The sequence below is a fragment of the Mirounga leonina genome, unplaced genomic scaffold, assembly GCF_011800145.1.
Source record: "Mirounga leonina isolate KUSES-001 unplaced genomic scaffold, KU_Mleo_1.0 Mir_168, whole genome shotgun sequence".
Classification (NCBI taxonomy): Eukaryota; Metazoa; Chordata; class Mammalia; order Carnivora; family Phocidae; genus Mirounga; species Mirounga leonina.
Window position 1 is genome coordinate 29,180,700 of NW_023270426.1, and position 19,054 is coordinate 29,199,753.

General features: G+C 46.9%; 1 protein-coding gene across 2 annotated transcripts in view; it reads left to right on the forward strand.

The window, feature by feature from the left end:
* The window catches only part of SH3RF2 (SH3 domain containing ring finger 2), a 139,677-nt gene extending 120,623 nt beyond the window's left edge, over positions 1-19,054 (forward strand). Inside the window, exons 10-11 of one of the 2 annotated variants that reach the window (XM_035014390.1) lie at positions 1,817-2,119; positions 16,308-19,054. In XM_035014390.1, the coding sequence (XP_034870281.1) occupies positions 1,817-2,086 (270 nt within the window). In that variant the 3' untranslated portion in view covers positions 2,087-2,119; positions 16,308-19,054. Of the gene's footprint in view, positions 1-1,816; positions 2,807-16,307 lie in introns of those variants that run through there. The other variant, XM_035014389.1, reaches the window with a different exon arrangement.

The following is a 19,054-nucleotide window of genomic DNA, read 5'->3' on the forward strand; positions in this document are numbered from 1 at the left end:
CCAGCATCCTCCACCATGACCATCACTCTCTGCACCATCACCATCACCCTCAGCACCACCACCACCCTCAGCACCACCACCACCACCCCTACCACCACCATCACCCTCACCAGCACCCCCACCACGACCATCACCCTCAGCATCACCACCACTATCACCTCCACTATCATCACCATCATCACCACCAGCACCATCAACACCAGCACCATTACCCATTCCACTCCAGAAGGAAAGATGATGTGGTTTCCTCCTCTTTGTTAGGCATTTACTGAATGCTAACAACCTGGCAGGCACTGTGCTGAGGACTTGACATGTCTCATCTCATTTAATCCTAACAGTAACCCTCTGTAGTAGGTATTATTGTTGTCATCCTCATTCTAAAATGAGGACATGGAGGCTTAAGGAGTTATAGTACATTACCCAAAGGCACATAGCTGATACATGGGAGTGTCTGGAGTAGAATCCAGATCTGATAGAAAAACTCATGCTCTTCACGCTAAGCTATCAGCTTGTAAGGAAAGGCATTTGGAAAAAGTTAGTGTTGACTGATATAAATGTTGGGAGTTCTTTTTCTAAATTTTAGTATTCAAATAATTCTGTTTTCCAAGCCCCAGTTGCCCTTTACCCCAGGCTGTTAAACACAGCCCTCAAATTATCAGCATTTAATAAGTGCCCAGACCTCTGCAAGATATGGTGAGGGTCAAAAGTATAAAGAAACTTGCATTCTCGGTGGGGGACACTAGGAGCCAATTTCATGGAAAACAGAAATGATTTCTAAACAGTGGCACAGAACAGCATTAAGCCCTAAATCAGGGATGTGCTGAAGCAAATACCTGTTGGTACAAGGTAGAGACAGAATAGGCATGGAGAGGTGAAAGAAAGAGGGAGAGGGCGCCTGGGTGGCTCAGTTGGTTAAGCGACTGCCTTCGGCTCAGGTCATGATCCTGGAGTCCCTGGATCGAGTCCCGCATCGGGCTTCCTGCTCGGTGGGGAGTCTGCTTCGTCCTCTGACCCTATCCCCTCTCAGGTGTTCTCTCTCTCTCATTCTCTCTCTCTCAAATAAATAAAATCTTTAAAAAAAAAAAAAAAAGAGGGAGAGAAGGGGAGACCGTGCCTCCCGTGAAAAGGGGGGCCTGCTACTCAGCTCCAGGCAGCTGTTGTCAGAATAGGGCACAGGCCTCAGCGCAATAGATCTTCGATTTTTTAAGAGACATATGAAATTCTGATTTTTCAATGCCATTACCCGATTTTTGTGTGTTGGCCACTAAATCAAACTCTCAAACATTCTGCAGATGACATTCAGCCAGCAGAACTCTGCTCTGAGGATATAAGGCTGTTATGAAACTTATAAGCTGGAGTCGGCAGGGGGGTGCCTTAAAGAAGAGGTGGCCCTGAGATAGGTCTTAATGGCAGGCGGAGGGGAGAGAGGGAAGGCGAACCTCTTGTACTTTCTGGAAGGAACTCTAGCCTCTTGCCTCAGCGCTTTCCTCAAGGGGTTGCCCCTCCCATTTCTCCCTCGTAATTTGTCATTCTTCAGTTCTCCATTTAAATAGCTCCCCCTCTAGGAGGCCTTCTGTGGCTACCGATCCCAGCCTCGGCTCGAGAGTGCTCCACACCTCCCCTAGCATCTGACACCTCCACCACCACAGCACGATGCAGAGCAGACCCTCATAAGACACAAGTATTTGCTGAATGAACACAGAAATGAGGCATTTTAAGGAGGGCCAAGTGTTGAGAAACAGCACGAGTCGAGTCCCGGGGAAACCAGCACAGCTCCCACCTCACCTGGGCCCCTTTGCTCTCCTTTCTCTTGCAGCAAGTCAAAACCGTGAGATTTCAGAATTACAGTCCTCCTCCTGCCAAACAGTACACCTCCCATCCCACCTCAGGAAAGCCTGAACAGCCCGCCACCCCTAAGGGGTCCCAGCCGGAAGCCGCCCCCACAGAGATGAACGTCCTATTCGCCCACCGAAGCGGCTGCCATTCCGGACAGCAGACAGACCTTCGAAGGAAGTCAAGTTTGGGCAAGACCATGACCCCGGTGTCCACTGCTTCGGCCACACAGACCGTGTTTCCCAGCAAATGAATCTACGGGTGGCTTTTCCCAGACCCCAAAGAGGTGAATTGCATTTAAATACAGTCTGCCTCCACTGATGGCGTCCTGCCATTCTTTGGCTACTCGAGCCTGGGTCCTTGTTCTGCCCATGTTACCTCTGGGAAAGGAAAGGTGGGAGCAGGGAGTCCTGCCCTGGCTGGGAAGATAAAGCATGTGGCCTTGCAAACATAACGACTTGAGGCAGCAAGGCCACCACTCAGACCAAGGAGTGGGAGACAGTCTTGCCTACCCTCCATGGAGTGTGCAGCCTCATCCCTTGTGTTCTGTGTAGAATTTCTATGGTGCCCTAAAAGGGGCTTCAGCCAGGGGTGTCACGTGGTGGGAATGTTGGCATTGTTTCTTTGACCTCATCACCGTGTTCTCAACAAGCATCAGAACTTCTGCACACTGGCCACTAGTGGCTGCCATGTTGTTCCCTCCATTGAGTCGTAATCCTGGCTGCAAAGGGGGAATCTGGGGGAGGGTGTGAGATGGATACTCTGATCATTCTGAGAGTCCTCTAAAACCAAAGGGAGTCTGCTTACTGGATTTGGTCCAAACAAGAAGGTCAGAGAGAAAGCTATGATCATACTTTAAACTTCTGAATCTGTTTTCCCATGTATAATCCTATACGATACTTAGGCAGGAAGCACAGGGCTGTGGATAGGGTCCTGTATGGAATTATGGATAATTCATTCATCCTGGCTCTAGTCTGACTTCTCCAAGAAAACACAGCATGCTTATATAATATAATTTAGATATATATTCCGCTTGCATTACAACATTCTTTACCTTCTCTGATTTCTTCTCATTTGGGGCAGACTGGCTGTTTCACCGGATCATGGTATAAGGCAGCAAGGTCAGGGAGAATGTACCAGCCCAAGGCTGGAGTGGGGACACTTCGTGGAGGACAGCTGCTAGAACAGAGACGGGGCTAGAAGGTTAGAGAGGGAAGGGAGGAGGAGGAGAAGAGGGAGGGTAGAGAGAAGGTGGGGGGTGGGTATGAGAGAGAAAGACAAAGACAGGGGGAGGTGGGGGACAGTGTCAGGGAAAAGGGAAAAGGGGGGGAAGAGCGGCTTTGGGGACAGAAGGACGGAGCCTGCAAAACCAGGCGACCCCACCGAGATGGGGCCGAAGCGAGCGCCTTGCAAACAGGGTTGAGGGGGCACCCCCGAGAGCTGAGGCAGTGTTGTAAGACAACCCATTAATCCTCCTTAGACTTGACTGTGGTGATTTAACATCCACTGCACGCTCATGAAGGTGGGCTCTTCAGTGCATAAATGCCATTTGCCGCTAAGGCTGGGTGTCATTAAAAAAACAAGGCAGGTCTAATTAGACCTTTTCCCTGGACAGTTCTTGAAATCCTGGGATTAAAAACATTTATCTTTTACATACCCCATACACACACACTTGGAAAACTGAATTGTCCACATACTTTTCCAGATATTAATAAAACGAAAACAAAACCATAATCCTGCCAAGGAATACTGCCCAGGCGTCATAACCTTGGGGTTGGTAGAGCCAACATGGTAACACATTCTAGAGTTTTCTGTGAGATGACCAACTCCTTGCTTCACTGAGCTGAATATAATTGTCCAGGTGGAGAACTGGGAAAAAGTCACAAGGACAGGGGGGCATCCTGTATTTGTCAAAAGAACACCCTGTATGAGTTTAGCAATGAGTTTGGTAATCCTACTCTACACCCGAGTGGCAGATGTTGTGACCAGCCAAGCAGATATTCAGACTGTGCCTCAGGAGCAGTGGATCCAGTTAACTTTTTTTTTTTTTTTTTTTTTTTTAAGAAGTAGGGTGGGGTTTTTTTGATATTTGCTTCTTTCTTTTTTTTTTTTTTTAAAGATTTTATTTATTTATTCATGAGAGACAGAGACAGAGAGAGAGAGGCAGAGGGAGAAGCAGGGAGCCTGATGCGGGACTCGAACCCAGGACCCTGGGAACATGACCTGAAATGAAGGCAGACGCTTAACCGACTGAGCCACCCAGGCGCCCGATGATCCAGTTAACTTTTAACTGCTGTGGCTGACAAGCGGTTGGACAGGAGTAACGGAGACACGGTCCTTGCCTTCCACATGAAACAGAATATTCTTCCAATTGCCCACTGTCTTTATTGGGTAACCTTTCTGAGAAACGTCAACAATTCGAAAGGCTTGCCACCCCCATTTCAGACTCCTCACCAATGCCCAGCATCACACTTACTCCCTCCCAAACCAAACCCCATCTCCGGGCAGTCATATGAGGATTTGAAGGGAGCAAGAGAGAGTTATTTCTGAACTCACGGGCACCTCCAGTCATTTATTCCACCACCATGTTTCAGACAGTTCCTGTGTGCTGGGCACTGCAGTGAGGACAACAGACACATCCTCTCCTTTAATGTCTGCCGTTACCTCCTAAGGCAGCTCTAACTGTCCCCAGGACAGAGCCAGGGAAGCCAAGGCACAAAGGGCAGCCAGAGAGAGTAGCAGAGTGGGTTTGACAGCTCCGCACCCCAAGTTCAAGCTCTCTGACCTCAGAGCCCAACATGGGCCTGTGCTTTGTGAACGAAGAGAGGCACCTTGAGCCCAGGCCACTGACTCCCAGCCGCAGGGATGTGACATAGTGTCACGGATGCAGATGCAGGCTCGGCCACACGCAGACTGGGTTCAAATCCCCATTACCACGTGCTAGCCACATGACGTTGGTCAAGTTACTTAACCTCTCTGAGCCAGTCTCACTGATAATAGTGGAATGATAATAGCTCCAGTCTCCATGGGCTGTCCTGAGGATTAACTGACGTAGTATTATCAAGTGATGCAGCACACACCTCACACATGTCAGACTTGAATGTTTTTAAGGGAGCAGGCCACTGAAATTGCAGGTGAGGAAGCCTAAACAAGGGCATGGCCGGGGCGGTGGTGCTAAAAGGAAATGAGTATAGCCCCGTCATAGAGGTCAGAGCACAGGGTAGGCTGAGTACTGAACGATGAATAGGAGTCAGATAGCAAAAGGGGTGGGGGAGGGACATCCCAAGCAGAGAAAGAAGCATTTAGCACTTGCAGTAATCAAGCCAAGTTCTCTTACATTTAGAGGAATCCACTCCTTTGTGGAACACTGCAGGGATCCGAAGTAGAACCAAGTGCCTCATGTCTGAGGACAAATATCCCATCCTGTGAGAGCGCCATCCCTCAGCCAAGACTCAGAGTCACTAGGAAGGTGCCCCTTCACCTCATGATCAGACCCTGGTATCTGAGCACTAGGAAAAGTGCTGAGGGCAGGCTCTGATTGGGGGTGGGGTCGGGGGGACATCTGAGAGGTGATGGAGGGGCACAGCCAGCTGAGAACACACTCCTAGGACCATACTTTTTTTTTTTTTAAGATTTTATTTATTTGAGAGAGAGCACAAGCAGGGGGAGGGGCAGAGGGAGAAGCACACTCCCTGCGGAGCAGGGAGCCCGACGTGGGACTCGATCCCAGGACCCTGGGATCATGACCTGAGCCGAAGGTAGATGGTTAAGTAACCGACTGAGCCACCCAGGAGCCCAGGCTAGGGCCAGACTTGAGGAAATGGTCCCCTTAAGCAGCATTAGGACCCTCACCTAGGGCTCGTCTCCTTCCTCTCTCATGTGGGACCAGCTACACCTCCTCTCCCTTCCACCATCCCATAGACAGGGCTTCTGGAGCAGCAAGAGCTCAAAGCAGCGCCCCACCTGTGAGTTGGTGAGATGCAGAACTGACCCAGTAAATACAGGCTCACTGACTTCCAACTTCCGGTGAAACTTCGGAAGGTCCATCCACCCCAGGCCTGCCGTTCCAGAACAGCAGCGATCCAGCAGGGCCGGGTCAGGGGCAAGCTGTAGTCAGATGGACATGCACTCTTCAGTTTGCCACAGTCCCCCCTACCCTGCTTCGCTCACTCACAGACCTACATGTGAGTTAGGCATGTTCTCCTGGAGTCTGTGTGCGGAACGTCATTTCAGTCAGTCTTCAGGGATGCCTTGAAAGTTGATCAGCTGATCCAGGCACTCGGGTCTCACGAGTGTAGTAAGCTTAGTCTGGGCCTAACAGGGTCAACAGTTTTGAGGTGGGGTCTAGGCATCTGTGTTGTCAGCATACTCCCCAAGTGATTCCGATGTATAAGAATCAAATCTACCTTTCTCATACCGTACAGTAGGACGGGACTGTAGCCACACTGGTTGCCAACATATTGAACAATGCCTGTAGTGATAGGTAAACAGTGGATGCTCGGAGCTCCCCGAGGCCTCTCCCCACTCCTGCCCCCTGGCCCTTTCTCCACATTCTCCCCATCACTCTAGCTTCCAACAACCTAAGAGCTCAGGCCCGGGACAGCTGAGACCTTCAGCAATAACGCTCTTCTTCATTCTCACTGGCTAGTGCCTACACCATAGTGGTTAAAAATCTTGACTATTACCCTGTTATAGAGAATAAGGCCCAAAAAGGTCCCTCAGAGATTACGAGCACTGCTATCAAGCCCAGCACTCTTCGCAGCCACTGTCCAGCCCTTGGTAATCACTTCCATCAGGCCCTTGGCTTAGGAAAGGAGCTGACTTGGAGGGTGGGCAGTTCCTTGCTCACTGGTCTCCACCTTTTTTTAGCAAACGTTTTCACAGGTCCAAGCAATGCCCTTTAGCTTCCCAGCTCCTCTGGCATCAGTTAAGCAGGTATGGAAGTCGCTTGTCTCGGTAAGATGAGCAGGCGTGATCCCCACCCTCTCACCCACCTCTGCCCATACAGACCAGCCTCACAGCCTCTGTGGGAAGCGACCGGCTGTGGCAGGCAGCAGAGCAGAGTCCTATTACGTCTCCGCTGGGAGCAAGGGCTGAGCAAGCTGGGCTAAGCCAGGCCAACAGCTGCTCCCACAGGCGCCTCTTGCTTACGTCTGGACAGTAAAGACCCCAGTTCTGCCTTGGGCCGAGCGTAGTGAGTGTGAGCACTTCCAGCAACCTCTCGGGTGGCCGTGAATGCCAGTGGCTCGTGGAATGTGCTGGGCAGGCAAGACCAAACTAGAGGAGTTAACTCCAAAGATCCTTGCAGCAGCTCGGTGTCCCTGAGAATAAACCTTGCAAGGACATTTTGCTTGAAATAGAACAATGTTAAATGATCAAGCCATCTGTTTGCCAGGCCATAGGATTGTGTCCTAGACCAGAGCAGAAACAAAATGTTCTCAGGAAGCCCTTCTGCCTATTGACCTACACTTTGACAAATAGAATGCAACAGAGGTGGGATCAAAGGTGACGGGGGCAGGGGGCATAGGGGAGCATTCCAGATTCACCCATCCATCCATCCATCCATTCATTCAACACCAGTTATCCATCACCCACTCTGGATCAGGCTCCATGAGAGACTGTGGGGGTTCAGTGGTTGACAGGAGAGAGAAAATATATATGGGCCTCACAGAGTGGTGTTTCTTAGTAATTTTACTGGATCTGGGGGCTCCTTTCTGCCTTTCTCCCGTTTTTTTAATTAAATGGTATATATATATATAGGATATATATATATTATGAAACAAATAACCATATACCTACCATCTAGCTTTTTAAAAAGTAATCATTATCCAGTCCATTGAAGCCTGCTGTGTGCTTCATCCAATCTCATTCCTTCTTCCCCTCCTCCCCACTTCCCTCACAACCGCTATCCTGAACTCCATGCTTACCATTCCCTTGCACGTTTTCCGCACATGTACCATATGAAATTTTCAGTGCGGCTCATAGATCTGCTCAGTAAAACTAGTCAAAGCAGGTATCAAAACCTGAGGCCATAGAAACCCCGCCGAATATTTGAACTCCCATCTGGCCTCTGTCACTGGGATTCTAAGGCTTTGAGTCATTGCTGGGAATTGAGATTTTGATGTACAGCATGTCTGGTTTTAAGAAGTTCTAGTTTAGAGGGATTTTTATACTCATTCTTCCCAGTACAGCTGCTTAGAGAGATCTTGCTGCTCCCAAATAGGTAAAATATGGGTTGTGGCTGTGCCTGAACCATTTGAGTATAGGGCTTTCCAGGTGGCCCTCCTCTGGGCCTTGCCTGGCCCCTCTGGGGAGCCAACTACAGAAACCAGAAGCAGCTCCTCAGAATCTGCAACCAAAACAGATCTGGCTGCTGCTGAAACAAAGTCTCCTAAGAACCTTGTGAAGTCTGCAGAGAAAAGCTATTCTTGTCCCCTGACTACAGATCAAGAAACTGAGATTCAGAATGTTTCAATGCCTTATGTTAGGTTTCGTGATTAGTTTGAGGGAGACTACGAAAAAAAAAATTGTCTCTGACTTATCATCCAGCAATAATTGTCACCATTTACTGAGCACCTACTATGTACCAAGGACTTTACATGCATTATGCTATCTAATTCTATCCAACCCTATGAGAGGAGGTATCGCATTATCCTATTTTAGAGATTACAGTTAAGGCTCAGAAGTCAAATGACTGGCCCAAGGCAACAAGGACTAGAATCCAGAACTCTAAGCCCAGACCTTAATCTTAAATCACTGCGTCCCTTTTGTTCAATGGCAACTATTAATACACAACATGGTTGAGGCTGGAGAAGATACACAAATGGGTATGTGCTTCTGAAATCACAGGGATGCGGGTGGGGACAGGGTCAGAGGATGGTTTAATTCAGAGGGCCCAGCCCACCCAGATTAAAACTATACGGGTCTTGCAATCAAGTAGTAGTGGTGGGAAGGAAGGTAACTGAGAGTGTTCTATACAGAGATATCCAAAAAGCAAATGTACCCCTGCTCTGAGGGCAGCCAGACACAACCAAGCAACTTGAAAAAGAACGGAAGCTTGCAGTATGGTTCTGGATCATTGACGTCAAAGCACGATAATCATTGTGCATTCCCTAGATCTCTCCCTCTCCATGAGTTTATTTCTGGTTTTGCCTGTCCTCACTCTAAATGATACAGAACAGAGACCTAGAAGATGGGGAATATGATTTCCAAAATGACCCTCCACTTTCGTCTTCTCTGTGGGAACAAAAGGGCTCGAGACCAAGAACATCTTCCAGTGTTCCATGCTGGTATTTATCCAGAGTCCAAAGGTGATTGCTTTCAGGGGTAAATACACAGCCACAGATGCAAGCTAATTATGCAAACAGGGTCACTGTGGGATGGACAAGAGCTACCACCCGGTAAAGACTAAAAGGGATGCTAGCCAAGACCCAGGGAGAAAGGCAAAAGGCATTTGCAAAAGCCATTTTGTGTATCTTCAGTTAATGCTATTAGAATCAGTGCTAGCATGACCGACAGACTTGATGAAGGGCATTTGTGACGTCAGAATTTGCTGTAGGTCACATGTGTCCTGGAGGCCAGAGCCATCCTGATGCCCTCCCCATGAACACAGCGACTCCCTGGACCACCCAAGAGGACTGTGAGAGCTAGTGGCAGTCAGCAGACCTTCACAAAGAAAGCAAAAGCAAGTTCGCATCTAAAAGTAAGGAGGCAGCAAAACCACCTGGAGGACCAAAGAGGAATTCAAATCAATAGCGCCTTCAAAGGGTGGTACCTACCCCTGATTCCTAGCCCTTCCCCAGTCCCAGTTCTTTGGGGAGATGTTTTACATCTATGTCAAGGAGAGAGCTGGAAAAAACTTTACTGCATGAAGAGGATATGTCAGTCACAGCTCGAGAGAGATAGCACCAGCTTCCATGACAAGGAGCAGAGCAGTCGGTCAGAAGGGGCGACACTGGTTGGAAGGGAATGTTAGATATCAGAACCACATTTCCAAATATCCTGTTCTGCACATTCTATTTATGAGCTCAATTCTTTTTTAAGCTTAAGCTGTTTTTAGATGCTGGCAATTCTGAGCGCCTAGGGCTTCTTCATCATGGAGACCTCTATCAAAGGACTAGATTTTAAAGCTTTGGTCAGCAAGGATTTGGGGGTAGCTACACCAGCTATGTTCCCAATCCACTAGGACTTTGTGAGATTGGAGAAGAAATATAATAATAATAGCTCAGGTGATGGGTTTTGGAACCAAGTCATCTGGGTTTCTGTCCCAGCATTGTCACTCCCAAGTTATGTTTCCTTTGGCAAATGACTAAACAAACTTGGATAAGTTACAACACCTCCCTAAACCTGTTTTCCCATCTGTAAAATGGGTATCAGAACCTCCACCTCATTGGGCTGTCGGCAGGATTAAATGAAATCATGCGTGTACAGCTCTGATCATTGTATGGAGTACATCGAAGGGTTTGACAAATGGTATTTACTACCAATAAATGAATATGGAGGCACAATTCAAAATTGGAGAGTACAGTAAAAACTAGACTCTACTGTACGAACAGAAATGAGAAGGGGGGAGCAACGAAGGCGAGTTTCAGTTGTCGGGGGGCTTCAGGGAGGAGAAACAGGTTCTGAAAGATGTTAGCATGGAGAAATGTTGTTTGCCATGTGGAGAGAAAGCACCTGGACTCTGGAATCACAAATCCCTGGGTTCAGATCCTGGTCATCTTGGCTCTCTGACCTTGGACCAAGCTAACTAACCTCTCTGAGACTTTCTTGACTCATCTGAAGAGTGACAACAATATATCAGCACTTCCTAGGGTCATAGGGAACATGAAGGGAGTGGGGAGGCCAGCTGCTGGCATGCATGAGGAATCTAGAAGTGATAGCTGTCGGAGGAGTCTGCGGGCATGACAGAGGCTTGAAGGCAGGTGAGCAGCAGAAACACTAAGTAGGAGAACAGACTCTTACTAGCTGCCATTCATTAGACGTGTGCTCCATGCAGGTACTGCACTGACCCCTCGGGGGGTCACTTACAGGGCGGGGAAGAGCGCAGCAAGCCAGGTAACCCAAATTCAAATCCAGGCTCTGTGTTTCCTCCCTGTGCCACTGTGGGCAAGTCATTGAATCTCCGCAGCCTTTAGTCCCCTGGCTTGTAAGATGCAGGTAGTAATCGCTGTTCTTGGAGTGGTGTGGTGGCGAGGAAATGAGAGAATGGACGTAAAGTCATTAGCATGGTGCCCAGCACATATAAATCAATCTGTGGTGTCAACTATCATGATTACTCACATGCATGTTTCCCAGTGAATCCTCACAACAATTCCATGAGTTAAGTGTTAGGATCCCCTATTTATTAAATCAAACAACTGAGGCTCAGAGGATACATCACTCATCTAAGGTCATGGTAAGGAAGCAGCAGGGCTGGCTCTGTAAGACTAGAAATCTCGGATTTTTGTTCTCTTTACTTTTCACATAAGCTGGTAAACAGCCCAGGGTTGAGGTAATATGACAGTTATTTTCAATGCATCTTCTGCCATAACGCCCATGAGTCTTTCCTCTTCTGATTGCCCCCACCTCATCCCCTCCTCACCCGTTGGAGGTGTGACGTATAGGCTTGTCTGTGCGCCCGGGCCCAGCCGGTGAGGGCACAGGTGCGGTGTCTTTGGGGACTTGCAGCTTCAGAAGGCGGATGGCGTTGATGACATGTCCATTCTGCCTTGCAGATAGGTCTGACATGGACATGCTTCCAGCTGGCTGGGATTTCGATGAAAACCCCTCCTCCTTGGTGCCAGTTAACAGAAATTACATGTCCCTGGCACACTTTGTAATTCAGAAAATGCATGTGCCGATGAGTGCCACTCCTGTTGGACGCACCGTGATGACCAAGGGGCTGCAGGCCAAAATCCTAGCTCTCACCCCACCCCCATTTAAGGTCACAGAATGTTTTCCTCCTGGGTAGACATCAGTGTCACCTCACTCCCTTATCCATTCATTTCTACCCAACAAACATGGCTTGAGCACCGAGCGTGTGCGGGTTTTATACCATAGAGCTGGGATGCAGCAGTGAACCGTGCAAGGAGAGCTCCTGCCTTCGTGAAGGGCAGTAAATGGTCAACACACACACAGGACAGCTTCTCTGTGATAGATGTTACAAAGGACACAAAGCAACCAGACAAAGAATGGCCAAGGGGGACGAGCCACATTAGGTAGAGTGACCAGGAAAGGTTTCTCTAAAGGAGGTGATGTGAGCTGAGATTGAAGACCGAGAAGGAACCAGACATGGCAAGGCGAAGAGAAACAAGCTCAAATGTCAAGGAGATTCGTTCATTTATCCAACATTTTTCATCATACAATAAATACGTGTTGAACCAACAACTGAAGAATAGGTCCATCCTCTGTTCCTGCCAAAAAAGACCCTCATGTAGGCAGGAGGAGCTCAGGAGAGATGCCACAAGCATAGAGGCAAGTGGCTGCCCTTTCTCCAGCCCCGTTCCCCACCTCGAAAACAAGGGGCTGGGCCTAAGCACTAGCATTCCAGGCCTGTAGGATCCGAACACCTTCCAAGGGGACAGGCCCTCATAGCTCTTTAAGCAACGACTGCGCAGCAAGCAAACAGCAATCTGTCATTTTTTAAAAGCAGTCAGGACGGTTGTTTGGAATTGTGTAGTCAGGGCCTGTCATCTGCTTCATTTTTAGTATATGTGCTGCCGAAGTGAGCGCTGTCATCTGCTTCATTATCATTAGGATCTCCGCACTGAATTTCCATGCGCACTCACTCACTCTGAAAACACTATTAGTTGGGAGCCTCCCGCCTCCTCCCTCTGCTCCTCCCCACCTCCAGCCCCAGTCTTTCTCTGGAAGATCAGGGAAGAGCCCAGGCTACGGAACTGAAACACTTGACTTGTATCCCGGGTGTGACTCACTGTGTGACTTTGGGCAAGTCACTTCACTTCTCTGAGTCTCAATGTTCTCATCCATATAATGAGGAGAATAAGACACAGCAACCATCTAAAGTTAATATATTTTTTTAAGTTTTTATTTATTTATTTGACAGAACGAGAGAGCACAGCAAAGGGAGCAGTTAGAGGGAGAGGGAGAAGCAGGCTCCCCACGGAGCATGGAGCCTGACATGGGGCTCGACCTGAGCCGAAGGCAGACGCTTAACCATCTGAGCCATGCAGGCGCCCCTAAAGTTGTTATCCTTATTTTTAGATTAGTGTGTGAAACTGTCAAAACTCAACGGAGAGAACAGAGATTTAGGTCTTTAAGGCAAAGGAAACTGGAGCAGTGAGTGTGACAATGAGCCCATTTAATGACCTGTCTCCACCTGTAGCGTTTTCCATTCTTGGAGATAATCAAGAAGCAGGATCACAGGAAACAGCTTTCAAGAGGTCTCTTAATTTATCATGATACTTTGTCGCGCCAACAATTACAGATCCCCTACTATATGCCAGACACTGTTCTTTGTGCTTAACTTATATTTACTGATTTAAACGTCTCACCACAACCATACAAAGTAAATACTATTACTATGCCCGTTTTACGGATAAAGGAGCTAAAACCTAGAGCAAGTACATAACTTCCACAGGGCCACACAGCTAGGAACTGGTGGAGTTCGGGAATAAACCCAGGCAATCTGACTCCAGTCTATGCTGCTAACTGCTTGCCACCTCATTTACAATGAAACATAAAAGCTTCCTGCAGACATTGGGTTTTTCTACTTCAAATAGACTTGTCTTCTGAGCACTCAGTAAACAAAGAGTTACTACCTGCCTAATCCTAAAACCCCTGGCCAGTAGCCCCAGCACTAACAAGGGCTGCTTCCCCCGACTACGCTCGGCCAGCCATAGATAAATTCACACCTCCCACCACAGATGGGATTTTTGGGTGCCTATTAAAATGTCAGTCGATCTTCAAGTTGAAGTTCTTCCTACATCATTTAGCACAACCTGGAAGGTCAGATTAATGGGGAAGCCAGCCTCCCCTCGGCAGTTACCTCCTTATTACTTTCCTGCCCCTGCACTCGCTCTCAGAAATGTTACATCACAATAAATGTAGTTAAAAGAGCAAACAAACCACCACTACTTCCTTGAGATCCAGATGCCATTATCTCAAATCACCTTGCCTTTGGTCTCAGAGGACACGCTCCCCACTGCTGACACCGGGCCTGATCTGCAGATGAAAGCAGCCATTTTCTGGGCCCAAGTGATATTAACCCATCTCCAAAGACATGTGCCCAGGACCAGCACAAGCTTTAGGTACACGGAAGAGAAGCAGGATATATCCAACACAGGTGGCTTCCCTTTCAAGGGCTAAAAGTCACGAACAGCAGGATAAAATTCCTGCCCACGCTGGGCGGTATACAGTGAAGAGAGCATAATTGCAAATCCTATGTCACTTACTGACATGGCGGTCGCAGAATGCATCCTAGTAATCACAGACTTCGTATTCATGCCTGCTTCTCCTGCTGAATGTAAACAGCCACCTGGAGACTCTGACAGCCCTTCCGTGCTGTTGGCGCTGAATGGAGCACGTCAGCAAATGAGTAAACGCTGCGTTGCATTTGCAGGCCCTGCGAGCTCAAAGAAGCTCAGTTTTGAGTCCAAATGCAGCTGCCTGCTGGAAAACTCAAGGCTTCTTCAGGACTGACTCTGTAGCGATGGATCAGAGCCCTGCCTTTGGAGAGTGGGGGTTTGGGAAGCCTCAGTGTTTCCCATAAATTGCTGGCAAGATGGGTCCAACGCCATCCTGCAAAGCACAAAACTGTGAACATCATTGAAGTTTCCCCAAAGAGAAAACTGCTCTGTTAAATCAGCTGGAGTCCTCAGAGAGAAAAGAAATCAGGCCCAGATGAAAGCAAATGGGCAAGAGATGGCCAACTCCCTCTCCTGCTCACTTCCGGTTTTACTGGGTTTTCATGGGAACTCGCTCATGGACAGACTGGGGCTGAGTCCTTCAGAAGGCAAGTCTTGCTAAACGCTTTTAGACCAGTTTCCCATCAGTCTTTAGGCATTCTCCTGTCCCCCTTCAGCATGATCAGCTGGGACTTCACTTGCACTCAGGAGGGCCAGGAGCCAAGCAGCATAGTCATGGAGAACAGCCAGCCCCCGGGCTGGGTGTTCAGACAGCCTGCCCTCACCTGGACAGGGGCAGCCCGAGCTGTTGCTGCCCTTCCTTCTGAACCTTCTCAGCCTCAGGGAGAGAAAAGGGCCTGTGGGCTGGACAGGGCAAGGACGACACTGGTTACATACGTGGGGACAGTGGGGATACAGGTTGAGTTTGGCCAGCCAAGTAGAGTGAGGCCTTGGAGGAATTCTGGGGGCTCATGGATTTTAACTTTTGTTTTTGAAAGGAGTTCAGACTTATAAAAATACTGCTGAAATAGTACAAAGAATGCCTAAATACCCTTCAAAGCAAGATGCCCTAGATATTAACATCTTACCATGTTTGTTTTGATTTTCTCTCTCATATATGGTCTTATATAATATATATTAATTAAATATTACATAAATATTTAATGTAAATTATATATATATATAATTTTTCTGAACCATTTGAGAATAAGTTGAAAATCAAATGCCTATCTATCCCTAAACATTTCAGTGTGTCCCCTAAACAAGGATGTGCTCTTACATAACCACAATACAATGACCAAAACCAGGATAGTAACACTGAAAAAGAACTGTTAACTAGTCAACAGATCTTATTTAATTATCCTGCTATGTTTTCTATTGTCTACTCTTTTTCCTTCACAGAAAAAGAAAATGTAATGTCTTATCTAGGATCCCATCCAGGATCACATAATGCATTTAATTACCATCTCTCTTTAGTTTCTTTCAATCTGGAGCAGTTCCTCAAGATTCACTGTCTTCTATGGCCTTAACATTTTGAAGAATATAGGACTTTTATTTTGTAGAATCTCTCTCTATTGGGTCTTGTCTGATGTTTCTCCATCATTAGACTCAGATTACTCATTTTTGGCAGTAACAGATAATAATCTTTCACATCAGATAGAAGTCCCTGAGTCCATGCTATATAAATATAAGGAAAAGCTTTTCCATATAGTAGAGTGCCAACTACTAAATGTAGAAAGAATGATGGAATTTTTTAAAAATTACCATTTGGCAGCCACTAGGCTAATACTTGGTTCATGCAAGAATCATCAGTAGATATTAAAATTAGTGGATGAAAGCTTGAAGAGCTCAGAGTATTTCCTGTCATGACACTTATTAATCACAAAGAGGAGAACAGCAACTTGATAGCAGAGAAGCCCGGTAGAAAACCACTTTAACCAAAGGACCACAGTTAGCATCACCAGGAGTGGGGAACTAGATGCTGTGTACCTCCCGATAGGATGAACACCTCTTCTGTGAAATGAAAAGAAAGACATGTGTCCAAAAGGCTTAATAATTTTAAAGAGCTATAGTTCTTTCCAGGGTGCACTCACAGAATAGATTCTGAAATCTTTTTCACCTTCGCAGACCCTGCCTTGGTCATCTTCCCAGGAGGAGCTAGCAACAACTGGGATACTGAAGAGAACGCATCATCTGCTTGGATGGAAACTGCTCAATGGAGTTTGTGGACCATGTGATAGTCCTCAGACATCAGGGATGGTACCGGAATACCAACAGGCCGGCCTCTGGGGCAGAAGGGCAAGAGGAGAAGGAACACATCTGTCCTCATCTAGAGCATCTGTGGGTGGTGAGCCGGAGAGGGAGCAGCGCGTGACTCACAGGCTGTTCCAGGTTACAGCAAACTCCCACCCCTCGTATTATTCTGTTCTTTTGTCAGAGCCAAACTTTATCTTGCCAATTTCTCACACCTTGGCACCTAACTGACAAATGAAAAGACTAGACATCAAATTCCTTCCAGCTCTGTGACTGGCCAGTCTGTGCACCTCACCTTTGGAGCAGTGTGGGCAGGGGCCGGCATGATATTCTCCTCTTGGACAGTCAAGCCAAAGAGGCCAGTGCCTCTCCACAAGGCCCCTAGCTCTGACCCCCTCGCCTGACTCCCAGCAAACATCCTGAGTCTTTCCACCACATCTGTGTTCTTCTCCAATCCGATTCCATGCTATCTTCCCCCCACCCCCGACACTGATCAAGAGGGTTTCTGCTAGAATATACTGATTAAAGAAATGAGGACTTGGTACATAAAGAATTTCAGAACAAAAATCCATGAAGAGAGCTACCACAAACTACAGAGAGGCTATTTGAAGTCTAAAGATACAAAACCACTTAAACCATGTATTCCTTTTTGCTCAGAAACAAGTCATTTTAAAGGGCAAGTCATTAGAAGATCTTCTACGCCCGGTTTAAAAAACTCTAAAATACAAATTTTACAACCAGCATGGGGCTCAAACTCAACCCTGAGATCAAGAGTCGCACAGTCTCCCAACTAAGCCAGCAAGGTCCCCTACCCTAAAATACAAATTTTAAATTATCCGTGTTAACCAGAGAGAGCCACAGTCCCGATAAATGCAATTCAGAAGTAGCCTGAGACTCCTCGGGCCATCCCCTATCTTAAGACATCGATGAGAATTTCATTTTTAAAAGCACACGCTGCCCTGATTATTAAAGACAATGACAAGAACACAACAGTATTTGGATACATTGGTTGTTTTAAAGTTCAGGATTGTAATTTTTCACAGAAACCACCTCAACCTGTCATGCAGTCCTGCTCGTAAGCAGGAGCAAGCATCAGCCAAACCCTGAGCAGAGTAAGGAATATATTTTGTGGTTACAGGAATGCTTTCTTCTATGTGAAGCTGCCACATGCAGGACTCAAACTACCACCCATCTCTTAATTAAATGAGTAACTTGGACTTTTTAGCCACACCTTCCTCTCAGTTAACCCCAGGGGAAAGTGATAATAAACAACAACAACCCCAAAGTAATTGGCTTTATCTGCCAGGTGGTGAGTGAGAAGCTAAGAGGTATGGAGAGACCACAGAAAGGATAATTCAGGGATGACACTGCCTCTCACACATGGTCAGTGATGCTGTTGCCAACTGTCTGTCATCCCTTTTCTCTTAACTCCTCTGACTCAATGTTGGTTCCATTTCCTCTGGGATGAATTCGGGTTTGGTTGGCTCCTCTTTAGCCCCAGTAGCAAAGGATCCAGAGATGCCTGCCTTCAGATTCTGGAATCTACTTGTTACTACCATGAGGCCCTACAGCCCACCTATAAATAGGTTTCGGTGACTTCATTTTCCAGAGAAAAGTCATTCAATTATCAGAGTTGGAAGGAATTTTACTTTTATAGATAATGCTTGGAAAGGTAAAGTACAGGCAAGCTGCCCACACAAAAGCAAGTTGTATAAATTGGGGGCGGAGGTAAACACACAACATCTTTGAGTCCCCAGAAACCATTAGACCACATTAGCTAATTATAGCCTTGTGTTCAAGGGCCTCTCATTCCCATTTGCTGCTTCTCACATTTTCTTTCTTCTTCCTCTCCCATTGACAGCAACAGGAAATCATTCCTAATTTGTACACTTGCTGTTTTTTAAGTCTCTGGGAATTTTCCATGACTTATCAAGTGGAGGGTTTCATGGAAATTTAGCTTTTCCTTTGAATCTGCTTAGCCAAGAGACCAAATATTTTTTTAAAAACATTGAAGAATCTGATTTGTTGCCAGCCAAACAGAGGCTTAAGAAAGGCACCCCCACTCTCCCTGTTTCCTAAAGTTTTCATCCGGACTGTCAATTCCACCAGGGATTCCAAAAAGTCATGGGCCAAAAAGTGGTGGAAGGAGTGGGAAGCGAGTGAGGATGAATTAGAATGGTCAGAATGAGGTCAGCCCAGAAATTTACCCTAGAATACCCTAGAAGAGTTTGCTAACCACAGAGTCTGGATTTCATCCTCTGGAATTGTTGCTTCTTATTCCATGTGGCTCGGGAGAGGGTGTTGTTTAGGGGAAAAAGCAGAAAGACAAAACGGAAGGGGAGAAAAATTCGCTCCTCCATGGAGATGCAAGCAGAGAACCTATAGACTCTTGTGTCTTGTTTTTTTAAGTACAGTGTTTTTAATAGACCAAAAGAGAATCTTGATGAGGTAATACGTATGTGAGTGATGTTTATGAAATAGGGTGTAAAATCTTAACCATTATGGACTATTGTATAAATAAAGCTTAGATATATAAAATATAGAAACTTATAAAAAATCATTTTATAGAGCAGGGGACACTTAAGGAATTACAAAGTTTTCATATCTTTGTTCCAAAAAAA